At 51.1% G+C, this 16,748-nt stretch overlaps 7 protein-coding genes across 7 annotated transcripts; 3 read left to right on the top strand and 4 right to left on the bottom strand.

Moving 5' to 3' along the window:
- Positions 1 to 3: 3 nt before the first annotated feature.
- Positions 4 to 1,679, bottom strand: MIND_01324300 (Peptide hydrolase; the record flags this gene model as incomplete). The annotated part of the gene is made up of 7 exons (XM_037369693.1): positions 4 to 500; positions 546 to 750; positions 797 to 975; positions 1,023 to 1,197; positions 1,246 to 1,302; positions 1,349 to 1,584; positions 1,631 to 1,679. The coding sequence occupies 7 exons, from the start codon at positions 1,677 to 1,679 to the stop codon at positions 4 to 6; spliced, it is 1,398 nt and encodes a 465-aa protein (XP_037214191.1).
- Positions 1,680 to 2,076: 397 nt separating this feature from the next.
- Positions 2,077 to 3,163, top strand: MIND_01324200 (uncharacterized protein; the record flags this gene model as incomplete). Its single annotated transcript, XM_037369692.1, has 2 exons — positions 2,077 to 2,617; positions 2,673 to 3,163. 2 exons carry the CDS (start codon positions 2,077 to 2,079, stop codon positions 3,161 to 3,163), a joined length of 1,032 nt encoding a protein of 343 aa, XP_037214190.1.
- Positions 3,164 to 3,173: 10 nt separating this feature from the next.
- On the bottom strand, positions 3,174 to 5,032 carry MIND_01324100 (uncharacterized protein; the record flags this gene model as incomplete). Its single annotated transcript, XM_037369691.1, has 4 exons — positions 3,174 to 4,452; positions 4,502 to 4,621; positions 4,672 to 4,812; positions 4,860 to 5,032. The coding sequence occupies 4 exons, from the start codon at positions 5,030 to 5,032 to the stop codon at positions 3,174 to 3,176; spliced, it is 1,713 nt and encodes a 570-aa protein (XP_037214189.1).
- A 482-nt stretch (positions 5,033 to 5,514) lies between these two features.
- MIND_01324000 (FAD/NAD(P)-binding domain-containing protein) lies at positions 5,515 to 6,962 on the top strand (the record flags this gene model as incomplete). The annotated part of the gene is made up of 3 exons (XM_037369690.1): positions 5,515 to 5,727; positions 5,771 to 6,586; positions 6,636 to 6,962. The coding sequence occupies 3 exons, from the start codon at positions 5,515 to 5,517 to the stop codon at positions 6,960 to 6,962; spliced, it is 1,356 nt and encodes a 451-aa protein (XP_037214188.1).
- Positions 6,963 to 7,728: 766 nt separating this feature from the next.
- MIND_01323900 (OPT oligopeptide transporter) lies at positions 7,729 to 10,801 on the bottom strand (the record flags this gene model as incomplete). The annotated part of the gene is made up of 16 exons (XM_037369689.1): positions 7,729 to 7,773; positions 7,823 to 7,934; positions 7,982 to 8,451; positions 8,498 to 8,656; positions 8,702 to 8,729; positions 8,784 to 9,015; positions 9,065 to 9,166; positions 9,215 to 9,419; positions 9,473 to 9,786; positions 9,835 to 9,872; positions 9,918 to 10,047; positions 10,097 to 10,241; positions 10,301 to 10,318; positions 10,369 to 10,390; positions 10,440 to 10,548; positions 10,600 to 10,801. The coding sequence occupies 16 exons, from the start codon at positions 10,799 to 10,801 to the stop codon at positions 7,729 to 7,731; spliced, it is 2,331 nt and encodes a 776-aa protein (XP_037214187.1).
- Positions 10,802 to 11,853: 1,052 nt separating this feature from the next.
- MIND_01323800 (uncharacterized protein) lies at positions 11,854 to 13,664 on the top strand (the record flags this gene model as incomplete). The annotated part of the gene is made up of 5 exons (XM_037369688.1): positions 11,854 to 12,000; positions 12,056 to 12,173; positions 12,219 to 12,506; positions 12,551 to 12,850; positions 12,904 to 13,664. The coding sequence occupies 5 exons, from the start codon at positions 11,854 to 11,856 to the stop codon at positions 13,662 to 13,664; spliced, it is 1,614 nt and encodes a 537-aa protein (XP_037214186.1).
- Positions 13,665 to 13,726: 62 nt separating this feature from the next.
- Positions 13,727 to 16,047, bottom strand: MIND_01323700 (Glycosyltransferase family 32 protein; the record flags this gene model as incomplete). Its single annotated transcript, XM_037369687.1, has 9 exons — positions 13,727 to 14,034; positions 14,082 to 14,203; positions 14,253 to 14,280; positions 14,331 to 14,768; positions 15,171 to 15,513; positions 15,566 to 15,622; positions 15,668 to 15,733; positions 15,788 to 15,862; positions 15,913 to 16,047. 9 exons carry the CDS (start codon positions 16,045 to 16,047, stop codon positions 13,727 to 13,729), a joined length of 1,572 nt encoding a protein of 523 aa, XP_037214185.1.
- Positions 16,048 to 16,748: the final 701 nt, after the last annotated feature.

The following is a 16,748-nucleotide window of genomic DNA, read 5'->3' as shown; positions in this document are numbered from 1 at the left end:
CCACTAGAACGCTTGGAATGCAGCGGGACTCTTAAACCCATTTGCGCCAACCGCCCGAACACCAAACTGCACATTGTCTTTGGACAACAGAATCGTTGCCGAGGACACATTGCCGACCGGGATCACATGTGTCCACATCGTGTCTTCGCTCGCTCGCCAAACGACCTCGTAGCTCGCTGCCAACGGGTCTGGGGTCCATTTGAGTGTCGAATTATTGGTGAGCATGCTTGTGTCGAGCGTTAAACCTCTTGGTGTTCCTGGTGCTTGTGCGAGGGACCATAAAGCAACGCCGTTCACCCTTGCGACACGCGCATTGAAGTCAAAGTCGCAGAATTCAACCAGGTCTCCAAACTGAACCCCGTTCTGCACGCGCACATTTTGGTGCTGGTGGGCAAAATTCTCGCGTGGCTCAGTAAAGCGGACAGCAGGATAGCCGTGAGCGAGGAATGACTCGTGGTCGCCGCCCCTTAGATAGCGGTCCGGACGATATTCCATTTGCACTAAAACATGTCAATCAGGTCGAAGAAAGCTGACAGAGAACGAACCATTCATTTGTGTTACCGGGTTGGATGCAACTTCGACGACGAACCGGCCCAGTTGTCGGATGGGCGAGTCATTCTCAGCGCCAATGCTAACACGAGATTGGATTTGCGCAAGTGTTTCGGTCGGAGGTATCCCTTGAGCAAACATTCGGATAGTGAACGGATCCTTGGTGCCGTCGTCTCCCGTCGAGCTGCCTACGATGTCGTTCTGCTCATTTGTTCAATTTGTTGGTTAATCACCACATAGTACCCACATTTAGCATGCCTTCGACATTGGCGCCGTCGCTGGCAAGCGTAGATGCCATAAATGCACTCCCAAACAGGCTCTGCTCTTCTCCAGCGACGGCAGCGAACATAATGGTAGCTCCTGGTTTGTGAGTTGCCATGACGCGCGCAAGCTCCATGGCAACAGCGACACCGGACCCATCGTCATCTGTAAGGGTCACTTAAAAACATCATTAGAATATGAGCCAAACTTACTCGCTCCTGGAGCATCATTGGTGAAATCAGAAACATTTGAGTTGCGAGAGTCGTAATGGCCCGAGACGACATAGATGCGAGTGGGGTCTATCGAGCCCTTCAATGTTGCAACGACGTTGCTGATATTCGTCGGGAAAAGAATGCTGCCCTTGGCAGCTTGAATATAAGACGGAGTCTGCGTTATACTTAGAGAGTTATTCAGGTTAGCACAAGATAAACTTACATCCACAGTCATGCGTCCTTCGGATGTCGCAGCGAATGTTCTCATCTGAGCCGCAATCTGTTTCTGTTGAGTTGTTTGTGTGCAGCAGCATTCGATATCTTACCCAGTCCCGCGCAGCACCGATACCGCGGTTTGGATCGGTCTGGCTGGACATGGTGTTGCGGGTTCCAAAGGACACAAGCTTTGTGATGATGGCTTGAACGCGCGCTGGGTCGACTTGCGACATCATAGCGGTGAGTTCGGCGTCGGGTTGTTGAGGAACAAGCAAAGAGCCAGGGCCAGGCGGCCAATCCGCCACCTCGAGAGAAGGGTCCCCATTGCCGGGAAGTTGGGCGAACACTCAAGCCTAGTCAGTACTAGGTATTATGTTCAGAGGTAAGCTCACCCGAGGAGGCCAGCCAAAGCCCTACGAAAGTATTTTGGAGCAGCCGCATTTCGCAATAGACGTGGATTCCAGTCCTGCGATGCTTTTATCGCCTTTCGAAGTCCTCAGCACCCATGTGGTTCTCCAGAAAATTTTGCCTGAAGAGGATATGCACGAGGCCAGGGAAACTGTCAGGTTGGGACGGGAACGACGGGCCTCCCCCGACAGTGGGTATATTTGGACTTGGTCAGGCACTTCTGAAATTCGATTGTCGAATGGCCTGGGAATCGGTGAGGCACGATAGTATTAGCGATAGGGAGAAATTACCATGCTATCAACGGCCACACTACTCGAGTTTTCTGTGGTTTGGTTGCAACGCAGTCAAAGCAAGGAGAAAGCTGGAAAATTGTGTGACAGTCACGACGCGTTGTCACGGTCACACTCCTTTCCCAGTTTTCGCGCCGTCTATGGCCCTTCATCTGGCGGCGCGCGTCTCCTTTAGAACGCTCTCACGTTCTGCGAGCTTCGCGCTCCCCGCGAGAGGGCTCCACACAACACCAGTTGTTTTGAAGAAGAAGGCCGCAAGAGCGACAATTGAAGAAGATATCGACCTCTTCGACGAGCCTGTTGAAGACCTGTTCTCCTCTGGCCCAGAAAAGAAGGCTTCAACATCAGCCACAACTTCTACCGCCGTTCCATCAACGCAAGAGAGAAAAGGCCGACGATTGGACCCCAATGAACGCCAGAAACGGTTTACCCAGCTCGTCCAGTTCACGGAGCCGCGAGTTGGCCGGAATCCCACCAAAACGTCGCCCCTGCTTCGCCGCACGGTGTTCCCACAGTTAATACACCTCGCAATGACTGCTGAAGACATGAAGACGATCTCCAACCTCATGATTTCGTGGAAGGAGGGAAATTTGGGTACCCAGGGCAAGGCGCGGTTCGATGCAAACGGGAGACCAAAAGGAGTTAGGCCGTTTGACGAGCCCACGAGCGAGCTCTTTACGCGTGCGTTCATTGCGTTTCTCATTTTAGGAATAAAAAAAAACTGATCAGTCTACAGGGCGATGCTCTGAATTTGGAATCCCAGAACATGCGCTCACCGTCTTCGGAGACTCCCCGACTTACGCGCTTCCATTGACGCTTTCTGCTGGTCGGCGACTGCTTCGCAGTCTGATAGCGGGTGAACGCCCCTTTGTCGAAGTTGTCACTGCCGCGGCGCTTTACGAAGTTCATGGCCTTCCATCTGTGCAAGAGGACTTTGCATCGTGCGCTCTGCTACTTGGCGCATGTGTAAAACATCTCGGAAGTAACCCGTTGGATAAGAAGGCTAAAGCCCTCTTTGCTCAGCTAGTTCCAGCATTAGAAAAAGGGCTGGCAGATGCAGAGCCTATTCCAGCAAGTCGTGACGTTTGGGAGAAGAGCTTGCGGGAGTGGTTGAAGGCGTCAATGAAGGACATCAACGCTTCCCTTCAAACGCAAGGCAAACCAAGAGACTGGCTAGAGTTATGGATGTCCCGCAGCCGTTTCTTTCCGACGCCAGTTAACGTTTAGTACAATAGCATCAATGGGATCTAATTTCTTCTTCCAACCTCTCACAGAGCTTTTCCAAAATCCACTCAGTCTCGCTAACGTTGCTCAATAACGGTCCATCCTCGCCGAGCCAAGTCCATTCACCAGTCTTTTCCCCGCCCTTTCCTTCCCCAAGCAACCCAAGCCACTTTTCCCAATCCTCCCAAGCGTAATCTACATCCGATTTGCTCGCAGCATCACGTGCAAGCCGGCCTACTTCCCGCGCAAGTCGCGCAGCCAACCCGCCTCCCTGACCTCTCTGTTCTTCCGACTGTTCAACGGCATTACCAAGTCTCTCGACATCTGTGCCCATTCGTTGGGTGCCCTCGTCGGTGTCTTGTTGTTTGCGCTCCCCCGATGGCAGCACGGTCCACATAAGCCCGCCTCTAATCCACCCAACCAATACGTCGCCAACGTTCGAGATGAGAATCGTGACTGTTGGCACGGCCAACAAACTCCAGATAACGAAGAACGGCTTGCCCGCGTTGGAGATGGGGTAGAAATCCCCATAACCAATCGTTAACAGAGAGGTATAGCTGAAATAAAGGGACTCGAAGTATGTCCACGACTGTTGTGGACCCTCAGCGAGGTAAAACACCATGGCGCCGAGGAACCAGAGAACGAAAAAAGCCAACAGGGAGCTTCCCAGTGCCGAGTATTTGTGTACTGTTTCTGCTCTCCGTTGGATACGCCGCATGACCTCCCATTCCTCCCGCTTCCAGCCCGCGTCTGGCTCATTTTGGCGGCTGATCCACTTCCGCCGCTCTTTCGCGACAGTGCGATGGACAATCTTGACTCTGCCCCGTTCAAGTACGAGTCCGCGAATAGAGCCAATGACGAGACCGATGAGAATGATGCCTCCAACGGCAAATGGAATGAGCAGCGCTCTTGATGCGTGTGTTTGCGGAGGGAAGTCGGAGCCAAGGCCGATTGTGAGGAGCGTATAATCGGCCCAGTAAACACCATCGAGATAGGACCATCCTTCGAGCCGAGAGAATACTGCTGCTCCAGCTGCCATATACAGCACCCATGCAATGGTTTGTAGCATAAGAGTGCGTTGGGGGATGGTCAGCGGGTTGAAAGACGCCGGGTAGGCATGAAAGATGTAGGCTCCTATCGCATTCAAAACGAGCAGAGTCGGTAAAATCATGTAGATGGTGGCGGATATTATGGCGTAGTAATATGCCTGCGTCATTGTGTGCACTTCAGCTACTGAGAGGGTCGTGTCTGTCATTCCCAGAGGTATGATTAGCAAGATAGAGGCGAGATACCTAGAAGTTGTGAATCAGAACTCTCTTAGATTCTTGGGGCAGAGCAGACCAGAAACATATCGTAAAAGGCTGCGCGTAGGAGTAGCGCAACAAATGGCCGAAGTTGGCCAATAAGAATGCGTTGGCAATGATTGAGCATCCGAGCGAGAGGCCGACAACACCATTGAGCCTGTTCCACAATGAAATGCTATATAGAGCAGACGGGTGAGACAGACCTACCATTCAGGGTCCAGAATCTCGCTTCCATCTGTACTATGTTGCCTCCAAGGTTGCGACAATGCACAAGCGGAGAAGAAATTTGCTAATGGTCCAAAAGTCCCAGCAATTAATGGAAACATCGTCGAAGTAAACCACCATCGCCTATATTAAGAAGCTCAGAAGGGAGGGCGGCTCCAACAGGCACGTACTTTGGCTGGAAGAACCCAACCTCTTCTTCCTGCTCGTCCTGTTGCAGCTCTCTGCGAAACGCGGCGCGAACTCCATTCCCTTTGGGCTCTTGGCTCGGTAACCTATCCTTGAGTTTACCGGCCGCATTGTCGTACGAGTTCTGGATTGGCTGCTCAAGGCCCGGATCGTTCATGACGGAATGAGAAGAGTTATCGGCGTAGTATTGTGGAGCAGACGCTGGATGAAGTCATTCATCATGGGTGCAGAGCTCCCATCTCTTTATTTCCCATTGTGTCGATGAGATATGAGGATGCAGTTTTGAGGCGGAAGATGAGTAGAAGAGTCAAGCTGCAGAAGGAGAGCTTGCATTTGGCGGCGGTAAAAGGAGTAGTGGTCACGTGCACGGCCTTGACTCAGAATGAACTTCAATGTGGCCTTCGCTTTTGCTCTTCTTCTCGGCTCTGGTCTTCTGCCATATCGTACGAATGAATGCGGGAGCTGCTATGCGCATGCTTTTGCCCATCTGTGCCCCAAGTGCAGGGCAGGATTAACCAACAATGGAATCCCCATTGGTCCCGGTTTTAATCTCATCTGCTGGGCTGTTTCATTATTGCTGGTCTGGTCGGTACCGAGCAGCACTTGGAGCCAAGATATGAACGGACTACTCAGCTCAAAATGTGGCACTGCGGTCTCACAAAACAGCTCACCGGCACAATGGTCTCCACTCTCCCTTCGTCAACCGTAGTTTGCATCGTTGGGGCAGGGCCAAGTGGATTAGCTTGCGCTCTCGGTATCTCGGCTCGTAATATACCGTTTGTCATTGTCGACGCGTTAGAAACTGGCCACAGCAACTCACGGTCAGTCGGAGTGCATGCTAGTGCGCTGGAGGTGAGCTCTTTCGGTAATTTGTGCTGCGCTTGACTTTCGACAGGCTCTCTACTCGACTCACCCTGGCCTGGTAAACACACTAGTCTCGGACGGTGTCCCATCCAGCACAATCAGAACGGTGGACCTTTATGAACAGCTTGTCTTCGAGCAACGCCTCTCAGATCTTGCGCCATACACCAAGTTCCCTTTTATCCTCCTTATTCCGCAGCACACATTTGAGCAGCGCATGCATGAAGTCCTTCCCGAGGAGGTCACCCATTGGGGGAAGAAAGTTGTTGCGATGTGTGAAGACGGTGGCCACTATCGGCTTTTCTTCCAATCTGGCGAAACACTCGAGGCACAATACATCGTCGCTGCGGACGGATCAAAGTCCACTATGCGTAAACTTGCCAACATCAAGTTTCTCCATCCATTCACCGGCAAGGATGTCATGCCAGATCCTTCGGATCCTTCCTATGTCGCCGCAGATGTGATTTTCGAGAAACCGTTGCCGCCTAACGTGCCAAAAGACTCGTTGCAGATCATGGTTGGCGGCGGGGGCATGGTCTTAACGGCACCACTGCGTTCTGGGCAGAAGGACAACGAATATTTCAGGCTCTACCTTGGTGTTCCAGACATCCCCCCTCCACGCCCTGACCAGGCGTACCTTCAAGCCGTAATTGATGCGCGCGGACCTGGATCACATGCCGAGACTTACCCAAAGCTGAAAATCAAGACTGTCCTTGACAGCACACGATTCCAGAGTCGGAGGGGGTTAGCCGAGCGATTTGTTCATCGATCTCCCGGAGGAGGCAACATAATGCTTATCGGCGATGCAGCACATACACATGGTCCAGGAGGCGCTCAAGGAATGCATCTCGTTGGCTTCTTTCTATATTTGAATCGCCTGCAAGCTTACTCCCGTACAGGCGATTTGCGACGGGTGCGAGCTCGCGGAAGCCATTTCCACCCACTCCGGATCCCTTGAAGCGCTGACTGCGTGGGGTGGCCGCCGCCGCGCCATAGCTCGTCAAGTCATCGACAGGGTCGAGGGCATTATGGAGGTCGAGAGCGGCAAAATGGACTGGACGTCATGGATCCGCCTGAAGGCACTCAGAGCCATCCACAGACTTCCCTTCGTCGGGACCGCTTTAATTTGGCGCATCAGTGGCCTAGTATATCGCGAATCTCCTGTTGCTGTTGGCAATGGAAAAGCTGATGCCAATGGTGATTTTAATTCTCAGATCCTTAAGTAACCCGGGCCTTTTCTGTTGATTATCGATTCGGAAAACATTGTAGCTGCCACGAGACGCGTGAGCCTGAGATGAAGATACTTTTTAAAAAAAATCAGAATCAATGTATAAAATACTTTAAGTTGTATATGTGGCCATTACCCAGATGTGGGATGGGCCTGTTAAATGTTATATGTTATATGTTATATGTTATATGTTATATGTTATATGTTATATGTTATATGTTATATGTTATATATTATATATTATATGTGTAGGCAACAGTGTCACGGTAGCAATCCGAAGGCCAACTTGGGACACACCTTGTATCAATTACATCTACACAGTTTGATTCCTAGTACAATATAGTATATACTAGTAGTATAATATATACCGTATACCATATCCAGGGTTGGCTGCAGCCGTAGATATATATATATATATACTATATGGTTTTACCATACTTATATATACAGTAATATACTCTATAGTTGGAGCCTTATACTGATTTCCAGTGAATCAATTGAAGCCAGGACAGATAAATTATTAGCATACCTTTTCTGGCTAGAACTGATTGGGGCAGACAATTGCCAGCGACCATTCCAAATGGTTCTGACCAGGTTCTGAATCTGTGATCATACATGACTGGATTCAAGCACACACACACACTACAATAACATGATTATCTGCAGTCTATATCACCTTTGAAGCAATCCCGAATTATTAGCATTTAATCGCGAAGAAACCAACTAACTACTACAAGCACTACTGTTACAACACCTGTAGACCCTCAGTCTGTCAGCCGCAGACAATAGTCTGGGTTTCCTTTTGGATTCTGCACCAAGTTATTGTCAGCCTCGGTCAACATGTATGACCATGCTCACCAATGCCCAATTGGGGAAGTTGATTACCTTCCCGCCCGCACCGCCAACCGCGAACGTGAAGACAAAAATCATGACGGAGGTGCCGCCGTCCAATGCAGCAGACAACAGGAAGCTTGAATACCGATAAGAGAATGGCGGATCAAGGAATGAGACACGCACTTGTACTTGCGGAACCAGGTGGCGCGGTACTTGCGCAGGTACCATTGCGAAAAGAGGGCAAGAACGAACGAGGTGAACACGCTCGAGTTGATGCCGACAGATAGGTAGCCCAGCTCCGCCGTCAGGATGGGCGTGAAGACGTTGTTGAACCCGACCTTGGGGTACCACCTGTGCAGCAGCCAGAAGGGAATCGGGAACAGTAAACCGACAAGGAGCATGTATGGCACGAAGCCATAGCGAGTTCCGGTTGCGTATAGTGGTTTGCCGAGAGCACCCCAGGCGATGGCCGCGCTGTTGAATGACTGTACTTGCTGGCCCGACCAGATGTTGCTCCCCTGGACATCGCGCAGGAGGTCGAAGTGGGATCTGATCACCACCTTCATGATGATAAAGTTGAGCAGGCCACCGACTATGGCACCAACAGTTTGCACAGTGAATGTAGCTCGAGGAGGCAATTTGGTGTATTGGCCCTTTGAGAAATTAGTTCTTAGATCACAAAACAAGTTGATGGCTCACAATCTTCAGGTCACCACATAATGTGTAAGCTTGAACGACGGGCTGGTAGCCGTACATGGTGAAATACATGTTGGCAACAGGTTTCCCGGGCACGAGCGCACCGCCAAGCATTTGGATCATGTTCTCGATGGAGGGAGCGTAACCGACGGTCGCATATAACTATCATATTTTAGGAACGGAAAAAACATGGAACCTAGAACTTACAGTGCCAATGACGGGGACCAATAGCCATCTGAATAAGGGGAAATCGTTAGCTGAGCAGGTGTAACGAAGAAATTGAACTCACGCAAACAGAAGGGCAATAAGGGTGGCCCAGGCAGGGAGCTGAGATTTTGCCCCGTAGGTTGTTCCAATGCCAATACCGAGGCAAATCAGGAAGACGCCGAAGTACCACCAGTTGTTGATCTCTTTGTAAACCTGCATCTTCTTGTAGTGTGGGTCGTCGATGCTCTCTTTGCCGCCACGGATGAGCTTGTAGACGGTCTTGGAGTGCCAGAGCAGGAAATGAGTGATAGCGGCTGGAGTTGAACATCAAGACAACAGAATGTCGAGGAACAGCGGACATACCACCGATATATACCGTCCGGGAGATCTTGTAGAGCAGTTGCGAGGCTGCATACCACGGAAGGCCCTGCTCAGCAAGCTTGTCCTCGTTGAGAGTGAAGTCATCTTGGAATTACATCAACGCGCAGACGGGGAGATTAGAAATGAGACTACCATTGAGAATCAGAAGCTGGTTGTACTCCGTGCCGTTTTCGTAGAAGAGCAGTTGGGTCAGGAAGGGGAAGTTCTGGGTGTTCCACGTGTTTCGCGCGAAGCAGGCGCAGAAAGCAATCATACAAACGGCGCACCCGCCATAGAGCGACAATTGAGTGGAAAGTGGTGTAAAAAGTGAGCCAATAGAGCCACCACCAGACCCGATCTGTTCGTTATTAATCAGGATCGGGGGTTAAAACTTGGCATGTCAACACATACGTATGCCCAATCCAAACAGAGGGAGAAGGCACCAAGACCTTCGTTACCAGCGGCGCCACCAAAGATCCGTGTGAACCAGGCGCTCTTGCGGTTGGCGAGGCAGAAGATGGATATGCCGGTAAGAGTCGGCGCAATGTATTCGGGGAACCACTCCCAGACGAAGATTGCCAGGAAAATATACCAGAAGAACTTCTTCCGCTTCGACTGGGCCATCATGCCGTCTCCTCGGTGGAGCGCCTCAAATAGCTGTACTGTAGGCATGACTTGTGGATAAACAGCAAAGGTCGGGTAAACCAGGAAAGTACGGAATAGACCTAGCAAGCGATAAGCGACACGATTAAGAGAACAGTCGTGAATTTTACCTGCGAAGCCATAGCCAATAAGCTGGGAGGCAATCAGGCTGCTTGCTTGTGAGATAGATTTAGGAAGGCTGAGAACGACATACGTGAAGATGCCAACTGCTACGTTGGTCTCGACATAGTAATAGAGTTCCTGCGACGCAAAAATAGAGATTGCGAGAGCGGAAGAGGAAGCAGTGCTGGACATGATAGTGATAGCGACGTGTTCTTTCATATCTGGGGTAAAAAAATTACTTTCTGTGCGATAGCTGGACGAGCTACATACTGAAGTGCCCATGGTTCATGAACCGCCAAAAGGCGTTGTCGGATGTCTTGATGAGAGCCAACTCGGAAGGGCCGGGAATGATGTACTCCAAGGCACGACCGAGAATGAAGCTGATGATTTGGATGAACAGCTGGCTCACGGAGATCTGCGGAGAACAAAGGAAGTGAATAGGGTGGAGTGCTGATTGATGGAGAGGGAGCTCACGGTCTGGGGACGGAAGTACTATGACCGACATGGTTAGTCTTGATAACAGCTAGTTTACTATGGCTCACGAATATTTGGCCGAGTACAGCGCTGGTATCAGTGCGTCAGAATGGAGTTATATACGGAACAGATTACGCACGCGAAGCAACTGAGTCCGAGACCAAGGAACCACATGCGGAAAGTAAACCATCGTATTGTGGGGTCATCATCGAGGGACACAAGACGGGTTGCATAGTCAGCGTCAGTCTCTGCATCGCGTGTCAATAGCGGTGATTGCAAAGGAACGACCAGAGACGCACCGATGGGCCGTTCGTGACCGTCTTCACCAAGGTCGATTAGTCGGACATCGTTGAACACGTCTCCAACCTCTTCAGCATCGTCGAGGTTGACCTTTTCCGGTTGGTAAACACCCTTCTCGTCGGCAAATGAGCCGCGCGAGCTGTGTTTCTCGTCCTTCTCGTCATGGACGAGAGCAGGGACAGAGTCGACCGTCGCTGCCATTGTGGGCAGAGGAACGATACGTGAAGCGGCTAGCGAGACTGCCTCGAGAAGTCTAAACCACGCGAGATAAGTCCTTTTATACACTCCCCGGGCGTCGCTCCGCACCCATGTGATCAGGAACCTCTCATAATTCGACAAACGCGTCTAACGAGGAGCGGCTGCACATCGAAGCCGAACATCAGAGCTGGTGGGAAAACATCAAATTTCTGCGATAAGGCGCAAACGGCACGCTGCGCACCGTTGGGTCAATTCATTCCATTGCGAGCGGGGGTTGTAGCCGGCTTTGTAGAATTCGCGCCGCTAGCAATGGAATGGAATGATGGGGTTGGAGGATAAGTGCATCTGGCGAATGGCATCAAATGAGCGCGGCCCGGACATTAACTACTGGGGAACTGACCAGACTATGTATTCAACCCAACTCTATGGCGTGCTCGCCACAGACACAGACACAATGCAATCGAAGCATTGGTGTAACGCTGGCTGCCAGAAGATCTTGACATGCTTCGGAGCTTCTTCGAAAGGATGGCCCACGAAGGCCCGTTGAAGGCCAGAGTCGTGGAGACTGGGATCTTTCAGTCCCAGGCACCTTGCGTTGCGAGTACTTAGTGTTGATCGTCAGTTTCAGGATTGGAGCGATAGCGAGGTAGATTCCATGGCTATTCCCGGTAGCCAGTTTGATTGGCTCCCGGCCCGACACATGGTCCACCACAGGCCAGCCTATGGTGCGCCAATGGTCACTCCATGTAAGGGTGGTTGGCCATGATGGCCAACTTATGGCGTGTCACATTTAAGTCACATACGTGACATCTCATGTGACTTGCACCCACACTTGATCCTGATTCACAGCGACAAATTGCACAATTGCGCAATTCGACGAACGACGTGTAAATGAAGATACATATCTGCGTCAGCAATCAGCTATAATTAGATCTCGCTGGTCCGTCTAGGGCAGCAGCGCTTAGGCCCCAATTGTCGACGCTTTGACCAACTCTTGTTCCAAGCGCATTGCAAGTATACTACTTAAGAGCGGTGAACATGGCCTTTCAAGCGCAATGGATACCATCTCCGCCTCTTTCCCTATCGTAAACGCCGACGTGGACGACGTGCTCGACACGCTCCGCCCCCTTCTCGCCGACTTGCTCTCACAATTTCGGCGGGAGTACAAAAGACAGACTCACACAACTCAGATAACACTCCGGGTGCGTGATGCATTCCCGATTCTGTCTAATAATAATGTCCTCATCATTCATGCAGCCCGCCATCGACCCGACTGCCCGTCCGGGGAAAGATGTCGCTATTGAACTTAAACTCATTCAGTCCTCGGCGCCTCCTGGGCCTCACAATGCCAAGACCACGCGTAACGAAATGATAGGTGGGTCGGACTAAAGCTCACACAACTTTTTTTAACTGATCATAGACGAACTCCTTGCCATTGCCGATTTTGGCAACTTGGGCAGTTTCGGGCTCGATAATTTATTACCCCAGCTTTGCGGTAGAAGGGTCTACCATGGTCTTCACAAGCATACCGTGGCCCTGATGTACTCTACAATGGATGCTCTCATTTCCGAATGGCTAGGCGGCCAGCACCCTGATATACCTTTTGAACTGCGCATTCTTGATGGAGAGCCGATTCCCCAGTGGGAACCCGTCTCAGACAAGACGCCCACAGCCGAGTTTCCTCCGCGGGCCGAATGCGACGACGAACGTATGTTGACAATTCACTGTGTGTCCAGTAATGACTTTTTCCAGGCATCAAAGTGCTTTTCGGGATTTATGGGCCACATCGTCGAGGAGGCGTACTCGAAAACGTCCAGGTGGGCGGCAAGCAGGTCCAAACACTTCGATATGAATGCGAAGAGGACCTGATTGCTGAATGGCGCAAGGGTTCGTACCCTGATATACCATTTGCCCTTCGGACTGCAGTCAACGGGCCGTCATCTATCTACCGCGTAAAGGATTCCCATCCACCTATAACACATTGCATCGAAGTATCAGACTATCCCGCCCGCCGGTTAGGCGATACTCAGGTCCCCGAATGCTACAACCCAGGTGCGTCCCTACGGATGCTTTGCCACCCAACTTTGTTGATCGTCCCGTGGTAGGTATCCGTTGCCTGTTTGCGTCAGAGGTACACAATCACATCGGCAAGCCATGGGCACGACGACTGGGCCACCGGCGGACCTTCAACGGGAGAAAATCGCTATTGTACAAGTCGGAGAAGACGCGGTGGCACGACTGGCTACTGGGCATTTACCCCGACGTCGCTTGGGCGGACCGTCTAATCGTGGATGATGTCCCCCCAAAGCCAGCACGCAAACGGACGCGGGAAATTGAGAATGAAGACAACGGGCCTCCATTGAAGCGAGCAAGAAGAGACTTGGAGTCGACCCCATCACGCCCGAATCACTCCCCTCCACAAGTCAAGGTGTTTCCTTTCAGTCGGCTCCCGAGACGCGACCCTCCACACCGCCCGACTGCCCAAGAACTGAGGGCACAGGCGCGCAAGTTCGAACTTGAACGGAAAGCCATGGAGCTAGCGACACGAGAAATCCTAAGAGCAACTCCTGCGCGTCCCGGCGAAAGCGGATTCTTCCGTGTTCTTGACCCAAACCACTACCAACGGATGCTGGCCAAATTGACAGAGGAGGATGCGGCCAAAGCAGCCCAGCAGCCTGAGCCCGGCTTTAGGTTCCCAAACTCCTCCCTCGAGACGAGGAGTATACGCTTTTCAGCTGACTCCCCCCCAAGCATCGTCGGCACTTCGCCTCGCAGGAATGTTCAATTTGCTCCGCTGCCTCCAGGAACTACTGGAACTTTCCGCCCTCGAGATACCCTTCCGCCACGGTCATCCCCTGGCCCATAGTTCAGACGAGAGGTGTTTACTTCCTTGTGTTGTCAACTTTTATTATCGGAACAACTTGTACTTCATACTACTTCTTTCAAGAACGCGACCAATTTTGCTGCGAAAATTTCGTGGACGCGGCTAGTCGGATGAAGCGCGTCGCGCCACACTTTGCCTCCCGTGTGAGCAACATCTTTCTGCGGTAAACCATAGCGTTTCGGATGATCAAGCATGTCGTTGAACATTTGAAAAGCAGAAAAGGTGAGAATCCGCGCGTCTGGATGTGCCGCTGCGAACTTCGCCATGTGTGCACGAAGAGAAGCATTCCAGTTGGCATTTGAAGTCGAAGGTCCCTGGGTCGGATCAGGCTTGTTCTTCGTGACATGGATGCCTGAAGGCGGTAAGACAACTTGGGAACAAGATACATATTCACCAAACCTGCAGGTGAGCGGCTTATTGGCGGTACATCGATGAAGAGAAATTGACGCGCGCCGGCATCGTAGAGCTTGTGCTGTAGCGTGAAGAGAAGATTCACCGTCTCGTCATGCGTTGAGGCGGATCTGAAGTGTGAGTAAGTACATGTTTCTGGACGCGGGACACCTATTTTACGCGCAGTCATTGATTCCGACCCATGTTACTGCCCCAAAACCGTTAAGAATGAAGGCTGGGTCGGGCGGAGAAATTTACCGAACAAAGAATTTTCACTCTTCCAAAGTAGTTCGCCGCTATCCTCTGGTTTCATGGCGTATCCTGTGAGGAAGTACTCGCTGATCTGTCTTTCGACCGACCCCGTCTGGCCAGATGCAGGGACTCTTGCTCCGCCCACAGCATAATCATGCACTACCATTTTGGAATGTGGGTCATGTTGAGTCAGAATGTAGCCCACCCAGTTAGTCCCATCTTTGTCCGCAAAAGTGGAGCCCTCGAATGGGGCTTGGCGGTCGACAGGTGCAGGAGGCGATGTGTCAGACGCAAACTGGCCAACAGAAGAATACGAGTCGCCGCTGACAGATTTTGTCAGCTGGGCTTGAGAAGTAGCAGAAGCGAGCCTGTACAATATAAACAAGTTCTCAAGGGCGTTGAACCCCGTCCACGAGGAAGTGTCGTTATTGAATGAGCTGTTAACTCGGACAGCATTTTCAGATGACAAGTCCCCACTTGTAGGCAACTTCTACTGAAGATGTACTGAGGTTCCAGCGTCGAGAATAATAAGATGGTTTGCCTGTGTGCGGATTGTGGAGAACCATTTCCTCATTATGGTTGGGATCAAAAGAGACAGCCGGTCATGTGACCTTGTTTGTGTACTTGTGTACTTGGACACATGTACAAGTACTAGCAACTCACGTGAAGGATACTGCATTTTATGGGTTTGTTCTTAGGTTGATGATTATAAAACGCCGACAACCTCACCCGCTAACTACTGTTCAACTACGTTAAAAGTGCTGCCCCGCCGTCAAGTTCTGGTCTAATTGTACCCCCGCAACGACGCAATCTTCCGCCTCAGTCTCTCCACCACCGTCAGCTTACGTGGAACAAGAAGGTTCATCTTCAACCCAATCAGCCGCGTCCTCTCTGCTCGGTTAGCCTCCCTCTCTGCTCGCTCCGCGACTTCGTTAGCCTTCCGCTCTGCAACCCTCGCTGAATTCACAAGAACCGCTATCCGCAAAGCGGAGCTACGCCGGACAAAAGGAATAATTAGCCCACCGAGGTCCAAATCTGGCCCCTGAGGCAATTGACGAGGCTTAAAACGCTCGCATGGTGAATGCTCCATGAGTGGTGGTGTTGGGAGTGGAGGACTGGCAGGAGATGACGGCGGACGCGTCGCCAGAATGGGACGACCATGAGCGTTTAGCCTTATTGTAGTAGTGTTCTGGGGAGAACGTCAGGAGTGGTCCTGAAGGAACTAGCGAATCACTGCATACTTGCTCAATGGTGGGAGCAATAGATTCTTGGACTTCAGGACATTGGACTTGAGGACACTGAAGTACCATAAGATAAGATCGAGAGCGAAACATGGTACATACCTTGACTTGAGACCAAGCAGGAATAATTGTTTGAGACAAGCAGAGCCATAGCTTTGCCGCCGACGTCTATAGGGAGCTCATCAGCCACAGTATATAGATCCAAACGAGTTACAACCGCACCCAGAATGTCTCTTCACTACGAATGGATTCGAAGACAGTATCGCAAATGTGGGTCCCAGGCATCGTTTCAGTTTTCTATGGTACGAAGATTAGCAGCTTGGAGAATCTGAAGTAAGATATCTCACCGATTTGCCATCATAGGATGTCTCCCATTTCCCTGGGATGTCTAGCGCTGCTATTGATGACGCAGAGTTTGAACACATCTGCAGCAGGAGGCCATCAGCCACAGTCAAAGAAGGAGAGGTAAGAGAACGCGCCATAGCAGGAGGTGCTGGAAGGGTTGAACAGATAGGACTTGACAACATGGCAAGTTGGCAAATTGTTGTGAATGAGGTTTTTTATTTAGGCAAGGTGTGAGTGAGAGGCAGGATGCAGGTGTAGCGTCACAGCGGAAGTGTAGTAACTAAATCTCCGTGGCCAGCCATTGACTAAGACATCCGCTATGAGTGAAACAGAACCGTCTTGTCGGTGAACTCACCGCTCCTTAATTCCTTTTTTGAACAAGTGGGTGAAACAGATTTCATCCAATGCACCCAGCGAAACCGCACGAGTAATCTGATAAATGCCTAGCAAGTAGCTTGAATTATACTGGCTAAGATGAATGCTCGGGGAAGCAGCATATATTGGTCGGTGGTTCCTTGTTACACGCTCTCTCTTTGGCGCGAGATTTGATGGTCCAAAGCAAAGAACGAGAGCATAGTGGTCGTTCTCGAGTGCCGTTTAAGCTCTTGTGGCGCGCAGTGTGGCTTACTTATTATCTTTCCTCTCAACCACAACCTGATTTCTGGCTGAATCTTCGGCTACTTGGTCCTCGGAGATGTTGTTGACGACGAACAATATTTTCTGGTGACGAACAGCCAGGGCTGATGGGGTACCTCCAAAAGAGCAAGTGGGAGCAAGGGATTGGATGAAGTGCGTGTAAGCTGGCGTGGTAAGCCGAGGCCGTAGCGGGCGGCGGAAA

This window comes from Mycena indigotica, assembly GCF_014461135.1.
Source record: "Mycena indigotica strain 171206Taipei chromosome Unknown Mind.scaff0014, whole genome shotgun sequence".
NCBI classification, from domain to species: domain Eukaryota; kingdom Fungi; phylum Basidiomycota; class Agaricomycetes; order Agaricales; family Mycenaceae; genus Mycena; species Mycena indigotica.
The sequence above is the reverse complement of the archived record's forward strand: the minus strand, read 5'-3'. Positions and strand labels throughout refer to the sequence as shown.